Raw genomic sequence first — 21419 nt, 5'->3', positions numbered from 1 at the left:
GGTTGCAGCAAGGGAATCGGAGCCTTACCGGGGGAATAGGGGAAGGAGAACCACGAGGCAACGAGGGGTGATGCTGGGCTCTGTCTGCGAGGAAGAAGGAGAGGTGAGAGGCATGACTCTGAAGACTCAGAGAAGAAGAGGAAAAAAATTAAATTCAACACAGAATCTGAAAATCAGTAGCAACAAAGCAAGCACCATTAAAAACACACTGATAATAGCTTTGTGAGAACAAATGTTAATCCAGCAATGGCCGTAGTCAGAGAGGTTGGTGCAAAATCCCTTGAGAATAAAGTTTTAGAGCGTCTCACTCAAGTAGTGTGTCAAAATTCACCTTATGTGTTGCCCCAAAAAGTGGTGAAAAAAAGTCCAGATATCTCCACCGACCACTATGTACCATCCACTGTGCCACAGTGGATTTGGCACACTGGATTTGGCAAACCTGGATGCTGGGAGCGATTTACCTCTAATGCCTACCTATCCTATTAAACTGGTCTGTGAATCCAGGCCATTGTCTGCTCAGCACCCATCACTCATGCAGAGGGACACGGATGACAAAACAAATTGAAGCTGACAGGGAGGTGGATACTGTTATGAGCCATTAACTGCGTGTCACTTATCCTCACGACACAACTTCAAATGCACACATGAACTGGAACACATTTGAGATGAAAAGAAGAGATATGTATTTTAGATAAGCCATTTTCATACATATTTGATAGGAATACTTTATATTCAAACATCTTATTTAGTTTCCATTTTGCTTCCTCTAATTATGTGTGAATTTAAAAGGAAGAGATGATAATAAAAATGATATTGTCTGTGGTCAGTTGAAATAAATTCACAGTGATTGAATTCCTGCACAGCAGGGGGGCCCTAATACCAGTATTGAAAAAATGAGGTACAGGACCACTTCATTTTCCCTCTGCTTATCCAGGTCAGGGTCACAACAGGGCAGCTTCCTTTAGTAGCCTATCTACAGCACTCTGAGGCTATTTGGGAGATGTAGTCCATGTCCTGTATCTGAAACTACATTGCAGTATTCTTTTGTATGGTTAGAATGAAACTTGTACAATATTTATTACAATTCATACACAGAAAACATAAGTCTCGTCATACCAGCAGCTCTGTGAGGCTGCACAGCTGTGCTTTGAACTAAATGCTGACTTGATAATGTTATTGCTGGCATGGCAAATATTTTTGGTGGGATACTTCTTTCTACAATCTTACCAACCTAAGCTTTAAGGAGATGGGCTCAGAGGTATTTCCTTCTGTTTCTAACAATAACCCTGGTCAATCTCTCCTTCATTCACCTTCTATTATGTTATTAAACTTATAACAACTCCTCCTTAGATCTATCTTTATCTATACATATTCCCGTTCAATAGATGTTGATCAGAAATACAAGAAATGTAGTCACTTTTCATTTTTTGTAGTTGTGGTTTATTAGATGTTACATGAGTTACATGGATGACAGATGACACTCAAGGTTGAGAAATGTGTTAATTTCTTTCAGCAGGTTAATTATTTTAATCAGAGGAAATTAATGTTTCACACAAAGACAGGACAATGCTTTTGGAAATATACAATTAGAGCTACTTCATAACTGTTTTGTAAGTTTACATTATGTCATTTAATATATGCTAAATCAGACTAATTAACAGGAAAACTGTTGCTGTTTTAAGATTGTGCTTAACACAGTATGTAGCATTAAACCATGCAATCACCAACACATAATTATGGCTACCTACACAAGAAGTACACCGTATATGAATACATAATGTTTCATGCAATAAAGCACACAAATAAACAGAATAAATACTTTTTGTATCTGTGGAGATTAAAGAACAGGAAGGGATCTACATCTACATCTGCATTTATACATCAAAATTACATTTACACTTTACTATTACATGACCAAATCTAATCTGCAGAGGAAGTTTCAAGGTACATATAATGTTTAAATACATATATTATTTAATCTGCCTCCAATTTCCCCATTGTGGGACTAATAAAGGTTTATCTTATCTTAATTCCCCTTGGCAAATGTTGATTGGATTGATTGGATTTTTAAGGTTAAGGTTATGTAATGCAATTAGGCTATTTATTTGAGACTAGATTTTTTATCACGGAACAAATGAGGGAGCCAAGTATGCTTTCTGAAACGAAAAATGTTAATTGGAGACAGGAAATCAAAGTAAATCCAATCAAGTCTTACAGTTTGAATTCAAAGGTCAGCTCTCCTCAAACCTCATGTTAATTAGAGAGGCTGAACCACTGAGCCACTGAAACAGAGCATCGTTGAACTTTTCCAAGTTCATTAAGATCAAAGTAAATTATGATTTCAGACACAGTGAACAGTGCACTTCTGTCAGAGCTTTGTTCGCTCTCCTTGCAACACCTCGTCTGGGAGCCCTCCCATCCAGCCATGCATCTCAGCCCTGCTATGCCCTTTTCCTTCACCAGGCTGCTGTTCACATATGAAATGGTTGAGAATCCGCTCGGCTGTCTGCAGACTGGCGAAGCTGCCTTCTACCTCAGACATCCTGCTTTCTATAGCTGTGTCCCTGTCTTCGCTTGCTCTCCAGTGATGAATGATCTCATTATCTAAATCATCGATGGCTTCGTCCCCTCGGTGGTGGAGGTCCATCATGGCCTCCGTGCCTCTTAGCTCTTTCTGCATGTGATGGCGTGTCAAAGGGATTTCCTCCAGGCTAGCTGACCGGATAAGGATGGCAGAGCCAAGGGTTGGACCGTCACCTGTCATGCCATCAGACAGATTCTCATTGTGGATGGTGAACTGGAGATGAGGTATCTGCAGCGGGCGTGGAGAGTGTGGTCTGAAAATTTCATCACCCCCTGACTCGCTGTCTTTGTCCATGTCTCCCACCCGGTTTCTCCATGCTTGCCCTCTGTTTGATCCTGTCAGTATGAATTGTGGGGTCTCTTCTCCCATCTCAGACCAGTCAGATTCCTCCTCCTCTGGAACTGAGCCTAGAGATTGGTCTTGCCCACCTGCTTTGGCCTTTCCATAGTTGTGGTTGTCCATGAACTGAGCCGGAGGGGGAGCAATGGGGAGAACCACCTGATTAATGCCATCATCTGACTGAAAATGTAGATCGGTTTTGTGTAGCAGTGATGTGACCTACAGTAAGTAGAGGTTACAAACTGATTAGTTTATTGATTCAAATGGTTCAAAAATGAAGAAGAGGTATTGTAAGAATAAAAAAATCCTAATAAAGCTGAATACTGTAGGTGCACCACACAGTCTCACAGAGGCTTATCAATCTTTCAGTTGTACTTCTTGGTCTGTCTTTACTTACCCATAGTGGCTAACAGAAATCATAAGGAATACAATTCATTCATTGTGGCAGCACCCTTTTCTGGCTCTCCTCCCCTACCTACGAAAATGTTTGGGAAGCCTCTGCCTAGGGCTTAAAAGGGAGGAAAAGCTCTTACACTGAACGCTTCCACACTGTTGGCGAATTTTGCATCAGCGAGCTTCTCGGTCAACGCTGAGATACGCTGGTTCAGCCTCTCACGTTCTCCCTCCATACTCTGAGTCTGACAGAAAGTAGAGGAGGCACAGTTACAACAGATTAACCTTCAGTAAGTGAGATAAGGTATCCCCTCCCAAGAGTTTTACTGCTCCTACATGTCCCATAACTTGTTTTTATAGCATTTTTATGTCATATTCAAGACTCGAAAACAAGAAACATAGAAAAGCTTCCAATCTCACCACTGAATGAAGCTTTTGCTCTAGAAGACTGTTAGTCTGTTGTGTGGAGGAGCAGTTGTCATGTAGTCTAGAATAAAGCACAGAGAGAAGTTATAATAGTACAGTGCATTGCAGTATACATGAAATATCCCACACTGCATGAGGTTTAGTACAACTAACTATCATGTTAGGTCTAAAACTTGATTGAGCCTTGTTCACATCTCTGAAATTGTTCACTTGATTCCAAGTCCACAACCATTGTGTTACATATTCTGACTAACTGCACATTACAAAACATTGCTGGGGTCAAACTTTATGTTTAACAGGTTAACTGATAATACATAAATTGAGTCTGCAGCTTAGGTGCATCGTGTGAAACCCTGAACTTAAACATAAATGGGAATTTAGTGTCATTTTTCATGACAGCCTCATTTTCGGAGTCAAGTGTTTGGCCCACAACCTTTGAGCATATTCATTGCATATAGCATAGCATAATTTACTGTTATACCTTTCTGCAAATATGATCTGAGCACACTCTCAAACACAAGGACACGTTCATTAGTATCCTAACATTTTCTGATCAAGAGGATTTAATTGATGTGTGTATTATGTACTGGAAGAGGTTAAACAAGATGTTTTTATGCTGTCTTTACCTTTTAAACCTCTCTGTGAGGCTGCTCAGTTCCATCCGTGTCCTCTGAAGCTCTGCCTCCAAAAGCTTTTGGCCGCTCATGAACTCCTCTCCTAAACACTCCATCCTCACTGCTGTCTTCAGCAAACTCTGATGCAGTCCTACATTCTGCTCCTGTAGGATCCTGTTCGAATAGATGTACACAAGATAAAGAAAATTGAGTGAGACAGAGAAGGCTACATGAGCATTTCATGAATTTATTCAAAAGCACATATGCTGTCAAATTCAGGATTTTCTATGATATTCACCTCCAAAATAATTGTGTAACCAATTAATCTACGAACAATCATGGCTATGTTCACTTGGATTTTGACTTTTACCATTAATCAAAACCGAAAAAATGATATGACACTCACATGATTTTACCAAGCTCATGCTTCTTTTCCTACATGAAAGAGAACAAAATTATTTTTAACAAGACAAATGACATTCAGAAATAATATTTATGATGCCAAAAGAATAAAGTTTAAAAAGGGTAATCATTTATATTAATGTCATGTATAAATGTAAGTTAATAGGTAATAAGACCCTTGTAAGATTCTTATTAACATTAATCAGACGATATAAACTTAACAACAGAATCACAAACATGTTTATTGTTAGATTGTAAGACATGTATAAGCACTTATACAAAACTTAATAGTTAATAGACTGCTAAAGTATGTCAATAAAAGCCTACATACTTTACTATGCATTTAATAGCAGTTATACAGTTGCAATTGCTTTTTGTAGCTATCGTATCTAAAGCGAGAACGGTGCTTTGTTAGGGTTAATATGATGTATTACTTTTAATAAAGCAATAAGAAAGTTTAGTAAAGGTTTAACAATGGCATAAAGTTGATTAACTCATATGCGTTTGTAATGCTGGTATAAACAATTATAAGAAACTCATAAGGTTTTCATAAATGTTCTTAAGCAGTCTATAACTGTTAACAAGTTTCTTATAAATGTTCTAACAATAAATGTTCACGAAGCCTATTGTTTACACTACATTGTCTTATCAATGTTAATAAGTTAAGGATCTCATGAGGACTTTTAAGGGCTAGTAGACTTGGACTTAAATATAAAGTGTTACCAAAAAGGGAGATAAAAGATGAAAGAAGAACGAAGGACAACAATTTGGAATGTCAATTTGATCACCATTAATATGTGCAAGGTCAGTAATCTATTGTTCTTCAATAACTAATCTAATGCCAGCACTGGTGCCCAAATCAATAGGCAGGCAAATTAGTGGAACATCATTACATAACCAGTTAATCAACCATGTATAACGCAGGCAACTATTGACCTGCCAATAATTACTTTATGGATGTACAGTAATAGGGGATGTCATGAATGAGTATGGTGTTAACCCCAAGAGAAATGTCATACTTTATGTAATGTTGGGCCACTGAAGCTTGTCTGTTCCTCTTCCTGGCTGGAGGTGCTGCCAATATTCCTGGGTGAATCCGCCTTGCTGGAAAGAGACTCCAGCTTCCTGCGTGAATGTGGACTGACAGCAGTATGCACCTTTGAATGAGTGCTGTGGTCATCACGGTCATGTGATGAGTGATGTCCTTTGTGATGACATGTACTACTGTAATTGTTCTGGTGGTGATGATGGCCTGGACTGTGGTGGTCTTCATGTTGATGATGATGGCCTTGACTGTGGTGGTCTCCATGTTGATGGTGATGAGTTTCACTGTGGGGGTCTTGATGGTGATGATGATGGCCTGGACCGTGGTGTTCACCATGCTGACGATGATGAGATTCACTGTCTTGGTCTTCGTGGTGCCGATGATGGCCCGGACTGTGGTGGTCTTCGTGGTGATGATGGCCTGGACTGTTGTGGTCTTCATGGTGATGATCACCTGGACTGTGGTGGTCTTTGCGGTGATGATGGTCTGGACTGTGGTGGTCTCCATGTTGATGGTGATGAGATTCACTTTGGTGGTCCTCATGGTGATGCTGATGGCCTGGACTGTGGTGGTCTCCATGCTGGTGATGATGAGATTCACTGTGGTGGTCTTCATGGTGATGATGATGATGGCCTGGACTGTGGTGGTCTTCATGGCGATGCTGATGGCCTGGACTGTGGTGGTCTCCATGCTGGTGATGATGAGATTCGCTGTGGTGGTCTTCATGGTGATGATGGCCTGGATTGTGGTGGTCTTCGTGGTGATGATGATGATGGCCTGGACTATGGTGGTCTTCATGGTGATGATGATGGCCTGGACTCTGGTGGTCTTCATGTTGATGCTGATGGTCTGGACTGTGGTCTACTTCATGGTGATGCTGATGGCCCAAACTATGGTGGTCTTCATGGTGATGATGATGGCCTGGACTGTGGTGGTCTCCATGCTGGTGATGACGAGATTCACTGTTGTGGTCTTCATGATGATGATGATGGTGGCCTGGATTATGGCGCACATGGTGATGATGATGGCCTGGACTGTCGTGGTGTTCATGATGGTGATGATGAGTTGCATTATGGTGATCTCCATGGTGATGAGCATGACCATGATGGTGTCCATGGGGATGGTGATAAGCGTTGCTATGATGTCCTCCATGGTGATGAGCCTGACCATGGTGGTCTCCATGGCCGTGGTGGTGAGCTGGGCTGTAGTGGTCTCTATGATGGTGGTCTGCATAGCGATGGTGATGAGATGTGTCGCTGTGGTCTCTATGGTGATGAGAGGGACTATGGTGATCTCCATGATGAGAAACTGGACTGTGGTGGCGTCTGTGGCGATGATGGTGACCAGAACCGTGATGGTCACCTTGGTGAGGTTGGTGGTGGTGCTTGTAAGAAGGTGAACGAGAGCGTTTCCGATGAGTTTGAGACCATGAGTGACGTCTTGTCAAACAGCTAATATCACCGCAGCTTTTGGGCTTTCGATGCATGTGATGGGCTGAGTCTGCAGAACGATGACTATGATGATGGTGGAAAGATTTCGAGTGAGAAACTCCAGAAGAGTGCTTGCTGGTATGGGAGTACTTGCTGGAGCTTGTTGAATCTGCACTGGCAGGTCGACTTCTCTGCTGTCGGAGTTTCTCAATGCTGCTGCTAACCTTATGGGATCTAACAGAGGCCTGCCCTGGACTGCTGGGTCTTTGAGCATCAGTAACCCCAAGAGTGGTGAGCCTATTCGGGCTGAGCACCTGCCGAGTGATCTCATTAAGGAAGGCAGAGAACTTCATTTTTTCCTTCATTAAACTCTTCACAGCCTCGCCTTTTCTCCTCTCTGGTTCCTTTTCATTCTCACCTCCATGCCATTCTTTGTCTTTGGGTCTAGTGAGAGCCTCCATGGATTTGGCTTTGCGGACATTTCCATCATTTCCTGAGCCTCTTGCACTCCTCCGCGTGTTCTTCAGGGTGCCATGAGAAGTGCCACTGTGAGAGGACTTGCCCTTCTCTCGTTGCTGTTTAGCAGGGAGCCTATTTAGATAACCGCTTTTATCTATCAAAGGGGCTGTGTCGTCTCCTTCAAAGTACTTCTGTTTCCTGGAAATGTCAGTGCAGGACTGTGAATGCTGGGACTTCTTAAGTGGATATAAATACTCACTGCTAGACTCAGAGGACAGGCTAGAGGTAGATGTGGAAGCGGAAGAAGAAAAGGAAGAGGATGAGGAAGAGGATGAGGAGGAGGATGTTGATGAAGAGGATGAAGAGGATGAAGAAGAAGAAGAAGAAGAAGAAGGAGAAGAAGAAGAGGAGGATGAAGAACCACTTGAGGAACTTAAGGGCATTTCTGAAAGAGAATGATGGTGATGATTTTGCTTGGGATGGTGATGGTGAGAGTGAGAATGATGAGTCTTGACATCATCATACTCATGTCGATGTTCGAGGTGATGATCACTGAAAATGCTGTCATCTGCTGTTGATTGGGCGCTATTTTAAAAAGAAAACACGGGCGTTAATAACACACTGGTTCCCTCTCCAAGGCTGATGATAGCTAATGATAATGATACTTTTTTTTTTCTGTAATAGCAAAGCAAATGTACTAATCAAAATTCTATAACTCGAGGCACTAAAAATTAAAGCAAGATACATACAGAAAGTTTAAATATCTTGGACTATTTTCAAATTATGCACAGCTTCCATACATGATCACAGGCTTTTCCAAACTTACTCATGGCTATCATCATCTGACTGATGTATGCTTTGCTGGTTACGGTGACGATGATGGCCCTGGTTTTGGTGATGGTGCTTCATTTCTTGAGTTTTTGAGTTAGCAGTCTTTCCACGCTTGTGGTCTTTTTCTTTATGGTCACACATTTCAGACTTTCGACTTTTGACGCCTCTGCTGTCCTGAGGGTGTACAGGTCTGAAATATTTCTCCATCAACTGGTGCTGCAGCTGAGAGTTGTCCTCAGAAACTGGCACGGTATTGATTCCTGGGGAAACATTTTTCTTCTTTAGACATAATTACACATAGTTCAATCTGTCTTTGCTATTAATTTATTGTTATTTTTTATCTTAACAAAAGTTAACAAAATTTCCTTTAAAACAAAAACATTGTAGCACTTTTAATTCATACTTTCATTGCTAATAAGGAAAAACACTTTGATTAGACATCACAGATTTAATACCTCATCAAACTATACTGGCCTGCAGTAACATGTTAAAAAAACATGATTGATGATCAATTCTATGTATATGAACTGTAAAACAAAAGTGTGAATAAAAATATTATAAACATAATTAAAAGCAGCGCTACATGCAGTGAAAAGGCAAATTTTAAAAAATAGTCCTGAAACTTGCAAACCTGTTTGTGCAAAATGAATCTTTGTAAAATAAAAAGCAAAGCTATGAAACATTTGATAATAACACAAGTTATAGGTTTCTAATCCAAGTTAATGTTAATTCAGAGAAGTTCATTCGGATATTTGTCTGTAATCTACCAAAGAGCCAACATCTGTACTTACCTTCTGACAGAAGCCACAGGAATGAAGCAGGCAGTGGTGTTCATTGAAACACAATGACTCTCTCTCTCTCTCTGATGTGCCTTCTAATTGAAGTGGGAGCACATGTGAAACCCAGTCACACATCAATATCCTGTGCCCTTCAATAACAGGGGGCCCAGTTGTTGCATGCAGCTACTTTGACCTTTATTAACACTCTATTGTATACTGTTCTGTGTCAGGCAGAGTAACATCAAGCACAACAAAACAGCTGATCACTATACTGTACATTTATATTAAATGCGCACAGTTGTACAATGAAATTTGCTGTGCAGCACCTTCCATATTAATAATATATAAAATCACAAGTATAAAAGAGCAAAGTGGACGTATATATAAAACCTTGAAGAAAAAAAAGGCCACAAAAATATAAAAACTATCCCAAATATCAAAAATTCCATTCAGGAATATTTTAGGATTTTGTTTAAATGTGCAATATGTAAAGATTGGCCACCTGTATAATGTATCCTCAAAACAAACAGCATATCACCTGAGCAACCGCTAACTGCTGCTAACTGTAGCTGCCGTTAGCGAGTTAGCTCAATTGGCTCAATTAGCTGTGCAGCTAGCGGTCCCTACTGGGAGCTCGGAGAACTGAAGCTTTGGACCGGGACAGGCTGGGGATAGCTGGTTAGCAAGCTAACTCAAGTAGATATCTCTGCAACACAATGCGACATAATGACGAAACTGTTATTTCTTCACATTCTATTGATCATTTTTGTTAATTTTTGAATGTTTGCAACTGAGATTCTTACATATTGCACCTTTAATAAACTACTCAAACTGCCAAACATTAATGTAACAACACAGATTGGTTTTCCGATTATCTCAGAACATCTCAGATATATTTTTATTTGGACATGCCCTGAGCACATAATGGCACTGTAGATGGATATCATAATGTCTAGGATCTGAGTCACTGTGCTGGCCAAAGAAACACTGGCTTCCAGCATTCATTCCTCAACTTGTACAGGGGTCCCTTCAGTGCAAAAGTAGTAACAGCAGAGAAAGGAATGTCAGAAGTCTCTCTGCTACTGAAGTGAGTCTGTTTAACTTCAGGCATGGTAGTGGGTGGGTGTCAGATGTCACCCACTATCTTCATGTATAAGTTTTTTAAAATATTCACGTATTCAAGTATTGTCTCAGTAGTCTGAATATAGTTGTGCTTGCTTTGTTAGGTGAAAACAATCCTGTCTAAAGGCAGAGCTAAGAACTATGAAATGAGCCATAACATACTTGACCCATTTTGACATTTGATAGCAGTAAAAACAACATAAGTGCTTTTAGCCTGAAATGTGATGACTTTTCCCTAAGTGATTCGAAGTGCATCATTTTAATATTTTAAAAATGTGTACTTAAAGGGGAAGTTAAAGGCGGTATAATTGAGGCTGTTAAAATGGATTTGAGTTCCATCAGAGTAGGTCAAATCAAGGAAAATTGTAGTTTTAGGGAATCTTGAAACTGTGAAACTGCATGTGCCGTCCATAGCTATACACCGATCAGCCACAACATTAAAACCACTGACAGGTGAACATTGATCATCTCATCACAATGCAATGTTCTGCTGGGAAACTTTGGGTGTTGGCATTCATGTGAATGCCACTTGACACACACCACCCATCCAAACACTGTTGTGGACCAAGTACACCTCCTCATCACAACAACACTATCTGATGGCAGTGGCCCCCCAGCAGGACAATGTGCCCTGACACACCGCAAACACTGCTCGGGAACAGCTCGAGGAACACAATAAAGGGCCCGAGGTGTTGACCGGGCCTCCAAATTCTCCAGATCCCAATCTGATCGAGCATCTATAAGACGTGCTGGAGCAGGTCTGCTCCATGGAGGCCCCACCCCCCAACATACAGGACCCAGAGGATCCACTATAAAATGCCCTGGTGCCAGACACCACAGGACACCCTCAGAGGTCTTAAGTCCATGTCTTGACAGGTCAGAGCTGTTTTGGCTTCACAAAGGGAACCTTCACAATATTAGGCTGGTGTTCATAATGTTATGCCTGATTGGTGTATATTTCAAGGGGGATCTTGACACTGTCATGAGAACTGCCTGTGTTCCCACCACATTTCGCCCAGGTTCCCACCGAGCCAGGCACCTGTTGGTCTTTAAAGTGTCAAGGGGGGAATCTTGAAACAGTAAAAGAAAAAAACAGCAGAGGCATTATCATATGGTGCACATAATGACGCACAGACGTCATAGGGCGCTTGTTGCACAATCTGCACCTGCAAGCGCAAACACCTGCAATGTCACAAAATAACCTCAAATTAAACTATTTCAAACCCATCAATTCACAGCTAACCAACATAGATCAAATGAGGGGCTAGGGGGGTGTTAAGACTATAAATGTATCTGAGCTGCGACCCCAGTAGCTGCGTTTACATGGACCCTTATACCACTAACATTCAGAGTAATGGCTCGATCACTCTAAAAATGCCTAATATAACTACCTCATAGAAGGACCTGATCCAGTATGGCCAATTCTGAATGAATTTTCAATCAGATCAAGGGGGTGGTTTAAACATTTGATAATCCGTTTAATGGGAACATTTTAGCCCATTATAACCATGTAAAGTCTCAATCTGACAGTTTCTCTCTTTTTGGAATTAAAAAATACATTCTGTTGCATTTGTTTGCCTTACATGGGGGTAACATTAGGTGATGTGGCTTTGCGGAAGAACAAAAAAATGGTGGTAGCAAAGTGGCCGATACAACTGTTTTGTTGAAGATCTCAAAAGATTTAAGGATCGTAGAACACCTCGATGGTCTAAAGGCAATGAGTGCTTGAAAACAAGTGTTTGAAAAGATGAAAGATAACGAAATCCATCGAACCAAATCGGGAAATATTGTTCCCAGGATACAATTTGGGTCCATCTTGAAAAATATCAACAGGTGGAGCGAGCGAATTAATGAATAAATCAAATTTTCTCAATACATTTGGAAAAGAAACTTCTTCTTCTTCTGCTTCTTCTTCTTTATTTAAGTAATTGATGGTTGTAATGGTTATCTTATAAACCCTGCAGCTGTAGAATGTTATTGCCATTTTTTCAGTTTCAATAAAATATAGTTAAATCATTATGTTATGCTGTTATGTTTTTATGTCTCAGGTAAAATAAGACATTACGTGATAGAAGATATTTTTTCATGCATATTGCATTCAAAATTTGGTATAGACACTTGTTATGAGAGGATTCTGAGGCCAGGTCAAAATTGATCTGTTAAGGTTTAGAGTATGAACAGTTTGTACGGGTTTAAAAGGCACAAAAGAAATCACCCTAAATGTCAACAGATCAAAAGGACAATTTTCTAACTACGACTGTCAACATGAGAGCAGGGCAGAGACAGAAAACCAGTGCTGCTTACAGTATCCATGTTAACTACAAAGTGTGAAGCTATTGACCAGGATGTCCCTATTATGTCAGTGCGATGGGCACTCTAATAACTCAGACTTACTGAGAAATGCATTGAACTCCAATAGAGTGACAGAGGCAATTACACATCCCAAGACATCATGATGTTATATTAAACCCCTCACGACTCAAACCATTTTCAAATGTCAGGAAATATATCTGACAACACAGAGCACAACTTTGCGGTGCATACAAGCGCCGGATCTGTCGTCCTCGTTGTAATTTTGCAGCGTGTATCTTTATTGCCGTCGGCAGCTTTCCCCGAATCAATGTAATATGGCTCAGATCCACTGACAATCAATGGCAAACCCCCACTGCTGTGACAGGTTGGCAAACCTAATGGAAAGTCAGAGGAGGAGAACACTCACATGCTAACATGTAATGCAATAGTTAGTGTTTATAACCGTGTTTTATACACTATAAGGGCGTTATTACTAGATTTCCCAAGGACAGCATGTGACGAAGTGAGGCTGCATCATATTTGACCTCATCATGAACCCGTTAACGAACACTACGCTCCACGATGATGTACTGACGTCGTTGTTTTTCACATGTAACTATAGCTTTCACATGACATCTACATAATTGTTCAAGACAACTACTCTGTTTCAGGAGAAGGAATATCGCCCTATCACAATTTGACTTTCAGGAGGTTGGATTGTTACGTCAGATGTGAACCATCCTGTGCATCTCTTTGGGTCACTCATGGAGTCTTAGATGCAGTGGTGGACCCAGGATGTTTGAGGGGCAGGGGTGAAAAAAGTAAAAATGGCACCATATGTATTTAGGGGGGCACCAGTAAGCAGAAAGTTATAAAGTTATATTTGTAGTGACGAGAGGGCACTTCAGCATGTTTTGTCCACTGAATGGGAATCCTAGAGGGCAACTTATCATGTGTTATCTACCAAATAGGCATCCAAGAGGGCACTTTTGCTGCCTTTTTCTGAACAGTCCACCAGTGCTTAGATGATCATACAGTCAGCAGCATAGGAATTTGAATTCAAATTGAGGCATTAAATGAGTTGAATTAATTATATTTTAAGTTGTTAATACAACTTACAACCAATTGTCTATGAGTCACAGAAGGCAGAAAACATAAAGCACTAGAGAAAATGGGCTCATTCACAAGAAATCTTGTTTTACTAACAAGATGGTTCATATTTCTAATAGAATGAATGCGACAATGTAAGATGAAGAATTAGTGAATAACTAGTAAAATGTCATAATTTTAAGCCCCAACTTTTGAACTAATTGTTGTACATAAGAATATACAGCCAGCGTGAGTTCATGTAGACAAACGATGAAATGAATGTCAATCAATGTCTGCTTGTCCAAAAACCTGATGGTCTTTTCACTGAGCTCACTTACTTTTTACAGGACATTAGTGGGGAGCTAGAAGCACCACCAGGGGGAGTAGTGTTCAAGATATTTGTAGGATTGTGTCATGGCTGAGCATCACAGTGAATCCATTCATCGGGTTTTATCTAAGAGAATAGTCTGCCTTTTTCTCGCAGTCTGATGAAAAAGTATTTCATGCTCAGTTTGTCTAATATCCAAGTTTTCTTGATTTAGAGTCCATTCCTCACCCTTTGAGTAAGACTCACCTGGGATAAGGACATAGTGCACAAAATATTCAATTAAGTTCCATATCTGTCCAAATAATGTATTTCACCCATTCGTCTTTTCATTATGTTGGCAATCCAAGCAGTTAAAAGTACTGTCATAACATGTTGATGGATTTTGAAGTGCAGGTGGGGCTGACCTTTCACTAATCTACCAAGAACTTAACAACAAATGAGTCATTATGAAACCTGTTATTCACGTTATTCAGAGATCTATGTCACAGCAATGAGTCACATGCTGTATAAACACCTTGTGACTGTATCTGAGCTTGTATTTACGACAACACTGTAGTTATTCAGTGGTGGTCAGAATAAACTAGACAGACATGTACGTAGTGTCTCGTCACAGTTAGATCATGAAAAAGAGAGTTTAAGGATATGTTCACCCAAAAATGAATATGTAGTCATTATCTCCTCACCCCCACACACGATGTAAAATCAACTCCCAAATTGATTTGATGATTGATTTACACCCTTTTTATAGCCAAAATCTTCAGTGTAGGGGCTATGCTAAAAGTGTTAGCGTGCACACAAGCTCAATAGCGGGTCAAGGGTGTAAATAACATCTTTTCAAATCAATTTGGGATCTCAGGGCTTCCAGAGACTTGGATTATGCCAGAAGAGCTGTATGGAGCCATTTTGTTTTTTTCTGTTATTTTTTACATTTTAAAACAAGTCCCCATCTACTTCAGTTGTTTAGGAGAACGCTGCCAATGCTGTGAAGATCCAGAAATGTTTTGTGGATTATGAAACTTCCCCAGACTTCTCATCTGCATGAGGGTGAGTGGATAATGACTGAATTTTCATTTATGGGTGAAACTATCCTTTCAGTGAGTGGTTACTTGCTGTCACCCCTCCAGTTCTCGTCTTATAGGCAGTTATTCATAAATGTTGTCACATTCATAAATGTTGTCACTGCAAGTTTTGTGTAAGATCTTATTAACAATGGTCTGTAGCATCAATATGCTGCTTACAGCCAACAGCTGCTTCATGCAAACAGGGCAATAGAATAACAACATTTTTGTTTGAGCACCTGCACTCAAATGTGCAATAGTAATATATAGTTGACTAATGTTTACAACATAATATTTATTCTCATTGAAGGTGCATGACATTTCAGAAAGTCACTTTTAATGTTCATAAATGATAATGGTCATGATAGACATTTAAAAACATAATACTGAAATTCTTTAGTATTCCTGTTTAATGGACAGTCAAAAAACATCAAGAAAATGTACATACAGTATGTATGGCAAATCTAAAAGCAATGCACTCAATTTCAGAAGTAATGCAGACACCCATAAATAGTTATGTATTAATTATGTGTGGACTATATTTGATTCTAGTTCTGGCCACCTCATCTCTAAAGGCCACTCAAATCAAATCAGCAAGTGGAGTCAGTTTAGAAAGACGATACTGAAGGTTTCGTTGCCAAATTATATACATTCTGACTTCTCTGACAGCAAAAGATGTTCAACATCGACAGTGTTTGTTTAGTTTCTACTGAACTTAAAAAAAAAAAAAAATCAACTTCCAAAGATCACTGACAAATGTTAGCTGGAATCGTAAATATAAATACTACCTCTCTCCATCATTAGCTTGTCAAAGCAACAATAACAGAAACCTTCCTCTATATTCACTGGGCATTGGTCACCCTTGGAGTTTGTAGGTTACTCCTGAATGTTGTGAGAATTTTAGTGTCTGTGGAGGGCCCTGGCCAGAGATTACCTCCATTCTAAAGAGGTGGAGCGTCTCTTTCTCTTTTCCATTCAAGTTGGGTAAACAGCTCCCTCTGCTGGGCTAACCCTGCGGTGGACAGTCCCATTTCAGCTCCATCTACACAGCCTTATATTGTGTAACACAGGGGGAAAAGAAGGAATCAATGCTTGTCCTCAGTTTTTCCCCACACGGATGTGGGGGTTAAGAAGAGGATCTAAATTTGGATCCGAGCCAGCGGAGGCACGTCCAAGTTTAGCCATGATGATTATCAACGTAAAGAATCCCAGAACTCCGACCAGAAGAAGCATGAAGACACGCTGCTTCCAGGAGAAAGATGTCCGCTTTCCACCTGTGCGATTTCTGAAAAAAAAGAAAAGAAAAAGGGTTAAGAAGAGAGATCACAATGAGCATTTGTATAGTGATTTATGCCTCATGACAAAATAATAAAAGAGAGCCCCAGTTCCACAGTGGATCATGATACTAACTTGAGAATTTGAGCAAACCAGCTCAACGTTGGTCGTCTGCGGTACTTGTCATCGTCAAAGTCAATCTGTGTGACAGAGCTGTGACTGATGTCCCGAGTGTCGTAGATCTTCCTTGGTGACGATGCTGAAGAATAACAAAAAATAATTGTGTTAATCTTAATTAATTAGGCAATCTTTAAAAAAAATTCAATCACTTTTCAACTATTTCCAGCACTTTATAACATAAGAAAAAAGCATTTTTAATTTGACTAGGTATCCTGTACATGTCTGCCATTCGTAGGGCTGCCACCTAAGACTCAGTGATTCAAATAAGTTAATAATTTACGCTCTATCTGACATATTTTATTTCTTTATCTAAAAAGGAAACTATTCATTCAGATAGTAATTCATTATGAAACTTATGCAGTTACAATTCCAAGCAGTTTCAAGGACTGTATACAAAATCCAAGCACTTTTAAAACCTTGAAATCACCATTGAAATTCAAGTGTTTTCAAGGACTTCCAGCCAGTGTGAACCCTGAAAATAGTTGTGTCAGATATTCAGTATGTGCACAAAACTGACCTAAGAACGCAGCAAGACACAGTAGATTCAGAGGCCTCTGCATTGCTTTACCTGTGTGTATTGTCATTGTGTCGCAGGTATTAGCAGCAGTAAAGCTGACCACAGCGTGCTCCTGCATATTTGGATCCCCATTTTTACGAGGACCTCCAATGTCTTCCTGTGCTGGAGGTGGCACAGAGTTTGTTGGTGGGCTAAAGCTGGTGTTGTAAGACTGACTGGGGTAAACGTTACTTTGTTCTTGTGCTGTAGACAGAGGAAAAGAGAGATGATTAAACCACTTAAATAAATTTCTCTTAAATATGTGCATGTTGTTGTGAAAAGTAAACATTATTGCTCACCATCAAATGTTGACCAGTCAGTATAATCAGTGACATCGGTAGCTGAAGTCTCCTCAAGAACCCCAATGGGCTCTTCAATCTGTCAGTAAAAGATGACATTTTGTTACATTACATTTGTAAACATTTGTATAATTAGCCTTTAACACAACCAGAAGCACAGTTCTGAATGTGATTTGTTTTCAGGAAGGCTGTCTAATGGTTGTCATGACTGGAGATCACCAATTAGGGATTTATCAATAATAGGCCCTTACCAGTGGCAGCCCCAAACCAGCTCTTGCCCAGTTAACAGATGACAGCTGTTCTTTCAGCACATCAGCAATTGGGCTGGCCAGGTTGGAAGGGGGAAACAGTGGACTCTGGCAGGCGGGACATTGGTATCCTGCTGGAGCCGTGTGGAGGGGCAGCCGAGATGCCAAGTTATTAAGACAGGACCAGTGAAACACATCTGTGGAAGGGGAAAAAACATTTAAATTCACAGCAACAGGGTTGAGAGCAAACAAAATTACATTCATCCCGATTGTTGTGCATTTCCAGATACAGCTGGTGGAAAATATGTTTTTAGTCATTTAGTTGAACTGTTCCTTTAAACTTTAGAGGATTTGTTTGACACAAGCGACGATTTATTCCAAATGAGTGAATAATAAACAGAACCTCAGTAATCTTACCATAGCAGACCAGTCTGACAGTGTCTTGAGAAGTCAGTGGAGTGTTACACAGAGTACAGTTGGGGTTGTAATCGCTGTCCTGAAGCCATTGCAGATATGACTGCACGATACACTGAAGGGCAGAAAGTGGAAATACAGAATTTTAATGTGATGTTCAAGTCATGTACAAAATTGTGTGACTTTTTCACCCACTGACCTTGTTGTGGTTGGAGACGAGGCAATGCTCGCACACATTTACACGATGTTCGAAGCAGAATAAGTTGGTCACCTTTCTCTTGGGACACTTGCAGAGACCCATAGCCACCTGCGCTGAGTTGACAACAAACAAACAAATGTGGGTTTCTGTAAATTATAGACCATCCACCTGGCAGAAGCAAGAAGAATGTGTCTTCATTTACTAGTAAAAGCATGTGACGTTAAATATGCACTGGATCTATGTATCATTATGTTCTCTCATACACAGACTAGAGCAACAAAATAGGGGCAAAGATTGACAAGACTTTATCACTTTCCTTTTTTTCAGACACACTGGCTGTAGGCAAATTTTCTGCATGTGAACACTGAGTATAACAAGCTTCCTCCCTTAAGAGTGTTGAACAACGTGTCTAACTCTTCTGTCACATCAGTTTATTAAAGACAATCCTAAATATTCGCCATGTGTGTAGGAAAATAATTAAATAGGCAAAAAAAAGACACATAATGTGAAAATCTATCATGTTGGTCATGGGGATAAAAAGGCTCACCAATATGTCAGCATTGGGTTGGGTGACTCGACAATACGTACATACCATGAAATAATCATCACATACTTCGACACACCACATATAACAAGGGCATGGGACGATGTAAAAATTTGCGATTCACGATGTTATCCTGATAATTATCAAAATATTCTGAAAACTCTTTAAATTGCAATAAAATATCTGGAATGACTTTAACCTTACATTTTCTTAGGAAACAAATATTTTTATTTCATCACATTTAGGACAATTTTTTATTGTAAAAAACAAACAATCAAAGAATCTTAAAAAAGTAATTATAAATCATAAGGTCCTCCAGCACAGATAAAGGATAATTAAACAGTGGTAACCACATCTCTCTGTTGTTCTTCAGTTTAGAATCCATAGCATTTACACGCTAGTGTTGTCACAAGAGTGGATTTCTAACTTCGATATAATACCTTGAAAAAAAAAAAAATTCAATATTCAACATTGAGGGCAAAGATTTTTAGATTTTTAACAAAAGACAAATATAACAAGGCTTGGGTACTGTGTGCTTAGCACAACAGCATTTAAGATAATTACTTCTGACCACAGTCAGAAGAGTGGGAAGAGACATGTCAACTTACTGTCACAAACAAGAGAGAGTGAGACAGCAAAGCTGGTATCCACATTGATAATGTGGAAAACGAATATTGAAACAGTATATTACTAATACTAATATTTAGTATCGATATTTCAATTATTTTTGACAACACTATTACAGACATCCAATTTATCTTGTCTTTGTGGGGAATACTATGTGCAAGCCATGCCTTCAGCTGTGATGACAGCCTTAGGCAATCCAAAATAAAGCAGGAGACCTATATAGGACTGCATGTCAACAGGCTAGACAAGTTTTTCAAATCATTAACGTGAGGATTTTCACTATTATCTCAATTCACGATTATCCCGATGATGAAAACTCAGCACAATCAACTTATTGTGAGTGTTTTTATCACTATCTGCCATAGTATCTTTCATCATCATGGTATCGGCCCACCTCTACAAAGCATTCTGTATATATGTACTGATATCTCTGACTGTATTTGGCCATTGTTGGCAATGTTGCAAATCACTGTGTGATGAAATATCTTTGTCAGGTATTTAATTTTCTAGTTTAGCCACGCACAGGCTTTCTTGTTGGCTATTGAAAGGTTTACAGTTTCTCAGTTTATTTTCCCAAAGAACTGACCTCACCTAGACTTACTGCAATATTTCCATACAAAGTTACATAGAGCATTTTAGCCATATTATCCTAATATTTGGTTTCATGACATAGTATATGTTACCTTTTCCTGAAATAATGATATTATTATGGTGATATGCTTATGATATTATGAATACAAGACTGAGGTTTTTGTTCTAGCTTGGTGAAACTAATTATGAAAGTTCTTTAAAGGCATCTTGTCTGCTTGATTACTGTTTCCCTACTGTCATGTCACAATGAATGGGTGGGACTGTCCCAAACAAGGCTAATAGCTAGTAGATTCAGTCTAGGTGCTGCTCATACTATCTGATGACGTGATGTACACTTCTGTAACTGAACGTTGTCGTTACAGCGAACTTGACACAAGTTATCGTACGCGTTTCATGCGTCAGTTTATCTGCTCTAAAATCATGTTTCAATACCAACTAACTCGCCCTGGTGTCACCTTTTGACAGCCAACATTCATCTAAGCTAACATTAGCTGCTACCTTAGCTGGAAGTTATCAGGTGAGGTAACGTTAGCGAGCTAATCTAGCTAGCTGGTGGAGTTGAGGAAGTTTCCTACGCAAATGACAAATAATTCCTGGTTACCTGTCACACAGACTTTAATCAGGTCCCGTTCGTTTCAGGTTGTGTTGTACGATTGTCATTTATGCTTCCTTGTCAAATTCACATGGAAGGCGGCTCCAGGAGCTGTCATAGGCAAACTTGACTGCTGCTAGCTGGTTCCTTCCTCTATGTTTATATGTGCCACGTCTCTTCCGCTTCTGCGTCTTCTTCGTGTGTTTTTGGAACAAACCAACAGATCTATTGTGCCATCTTCTGTTCCGGGGTGGCGCTCCTTTAGATTCATTTCCAAAATTGGCGTTTTCTTTCAGTTTGGTAAGTCACATATAGTCATGTATAGAAGTGAAAGCTATTAAATAAAACTGTGTGAGACACATGGTACACGGTTAAGCTACGTATACGATGTAGAGTAGCTGTTTTAATCAAAAACCGCCGCCATTTTGTTTTTCTTCTTCGTCTCTTTTTAATTGAATATCCTTAATCAGTGTGAGAGAACGTGACGCTTCATACTGTACCAGAGGAGGCTCTTTGTTTATGCACAGGTGCTTAATAGCATCCAATCTGTCTGTGCCACACTGACATGTGAATTACATGAATTAAGACAAATGTGCCCTCATATATTTTGTGCTCCAATTTCACACTGAATGACAACCTTTAATCTGTGTGACATTTTGTGTGTACAGAAAGATTTATGACTACTTATTCTTCTTTATCCACC

The 21419-nt window shown here is 39.8% G+C and overlaps 2 protein-coding genes across 3 annotated transcripts; both read right to left on the bottom strand.

Moving 5' to 3' along the window:
* Nucleotides 1–2368: 2368 nt before the first annotated feature.
* On the bottom strand, nucleotides 2369–8664 carry LOC141007240 (uncharacterized). The gene is made up of 8 exons (XM_073479589.1): nucleotides 8519–8664; nucleotides 7166–8277; nucleotides 6669–7128; nucleotides 5916–6623; nucleotides 4369–4530; nucleotides 3737–3803; nucleotides 3457–3561; nucleotides 2369–3142 (listed from the first exon to the last, which is right to left on the bottom strand). The coding sequence occupies exons 1-8, from the start codon at nucleotides 8662–8664 to the stop codon at nucleotides 2369–2371; spliced, it is 3534 nt and encodes a 1177-aa protein (XP_073335690.1).
* Nucleotides 8665–15583: 6919 nt separating this feature from the next.
* zfpl1 (zinc finger protein-like 1) lies at nucleotides 15584–20892 on the bottom strand. 2 transcript variants are annotated; one of them, XM_073479326.1, is made up of 8 exons: nucleotides 20726–20892; nucleotides 18363–18475; nucleotides 18167–18278; nucleotides 17753–17946; nucleotides 17502–17580; nucleotides 17215–17406; nucleotides 16602–16725; nucleotides 15584–16476 (listed from the first exon to the last, which is right to left on the bottom strand). In XM_073479326.1, exons 2-8 carry the CDS (start codon nucleotides 18462–18464, stop codon nucleotides 16290–16292), a joined length of 990 nt encoding a protein of 329 aa, XP_073335427.1. In that variant the 5' UTR covers nucleotides 18465–18475; nucleotides 20726–20892; the 3' UTR covers nucleotides 15584–16289. The 2 variants fall into 2 exon arrangements, with proteins under 2 accessions (XP_073335427.1, XP_073335428.1); XM_073479327.1 differs by having other exon boundaries at nucleotides 16208–16476; nucleotides 18363–18470; nucleotides 20726–20814.
* Between the last annotated feature and the right edge of the window lie 527 nt (nucleotides 20893–21419).

Source organism: Pagrus major, chromosome 13 (assembly GCF_040436345.1).
Source record: "Pagrus major chromosome 13, Pma_NU_1.0".
NCBI lineage: Eukaryota > Metazoa > Chordata > Actinopteri > Spariformes > Sparidae > Pagrus > Pagrus major.
Note: the sequence above shows the minus strand (reverse complement) of the source record. Positions and strands in the feature narration are given on the sequence as shown.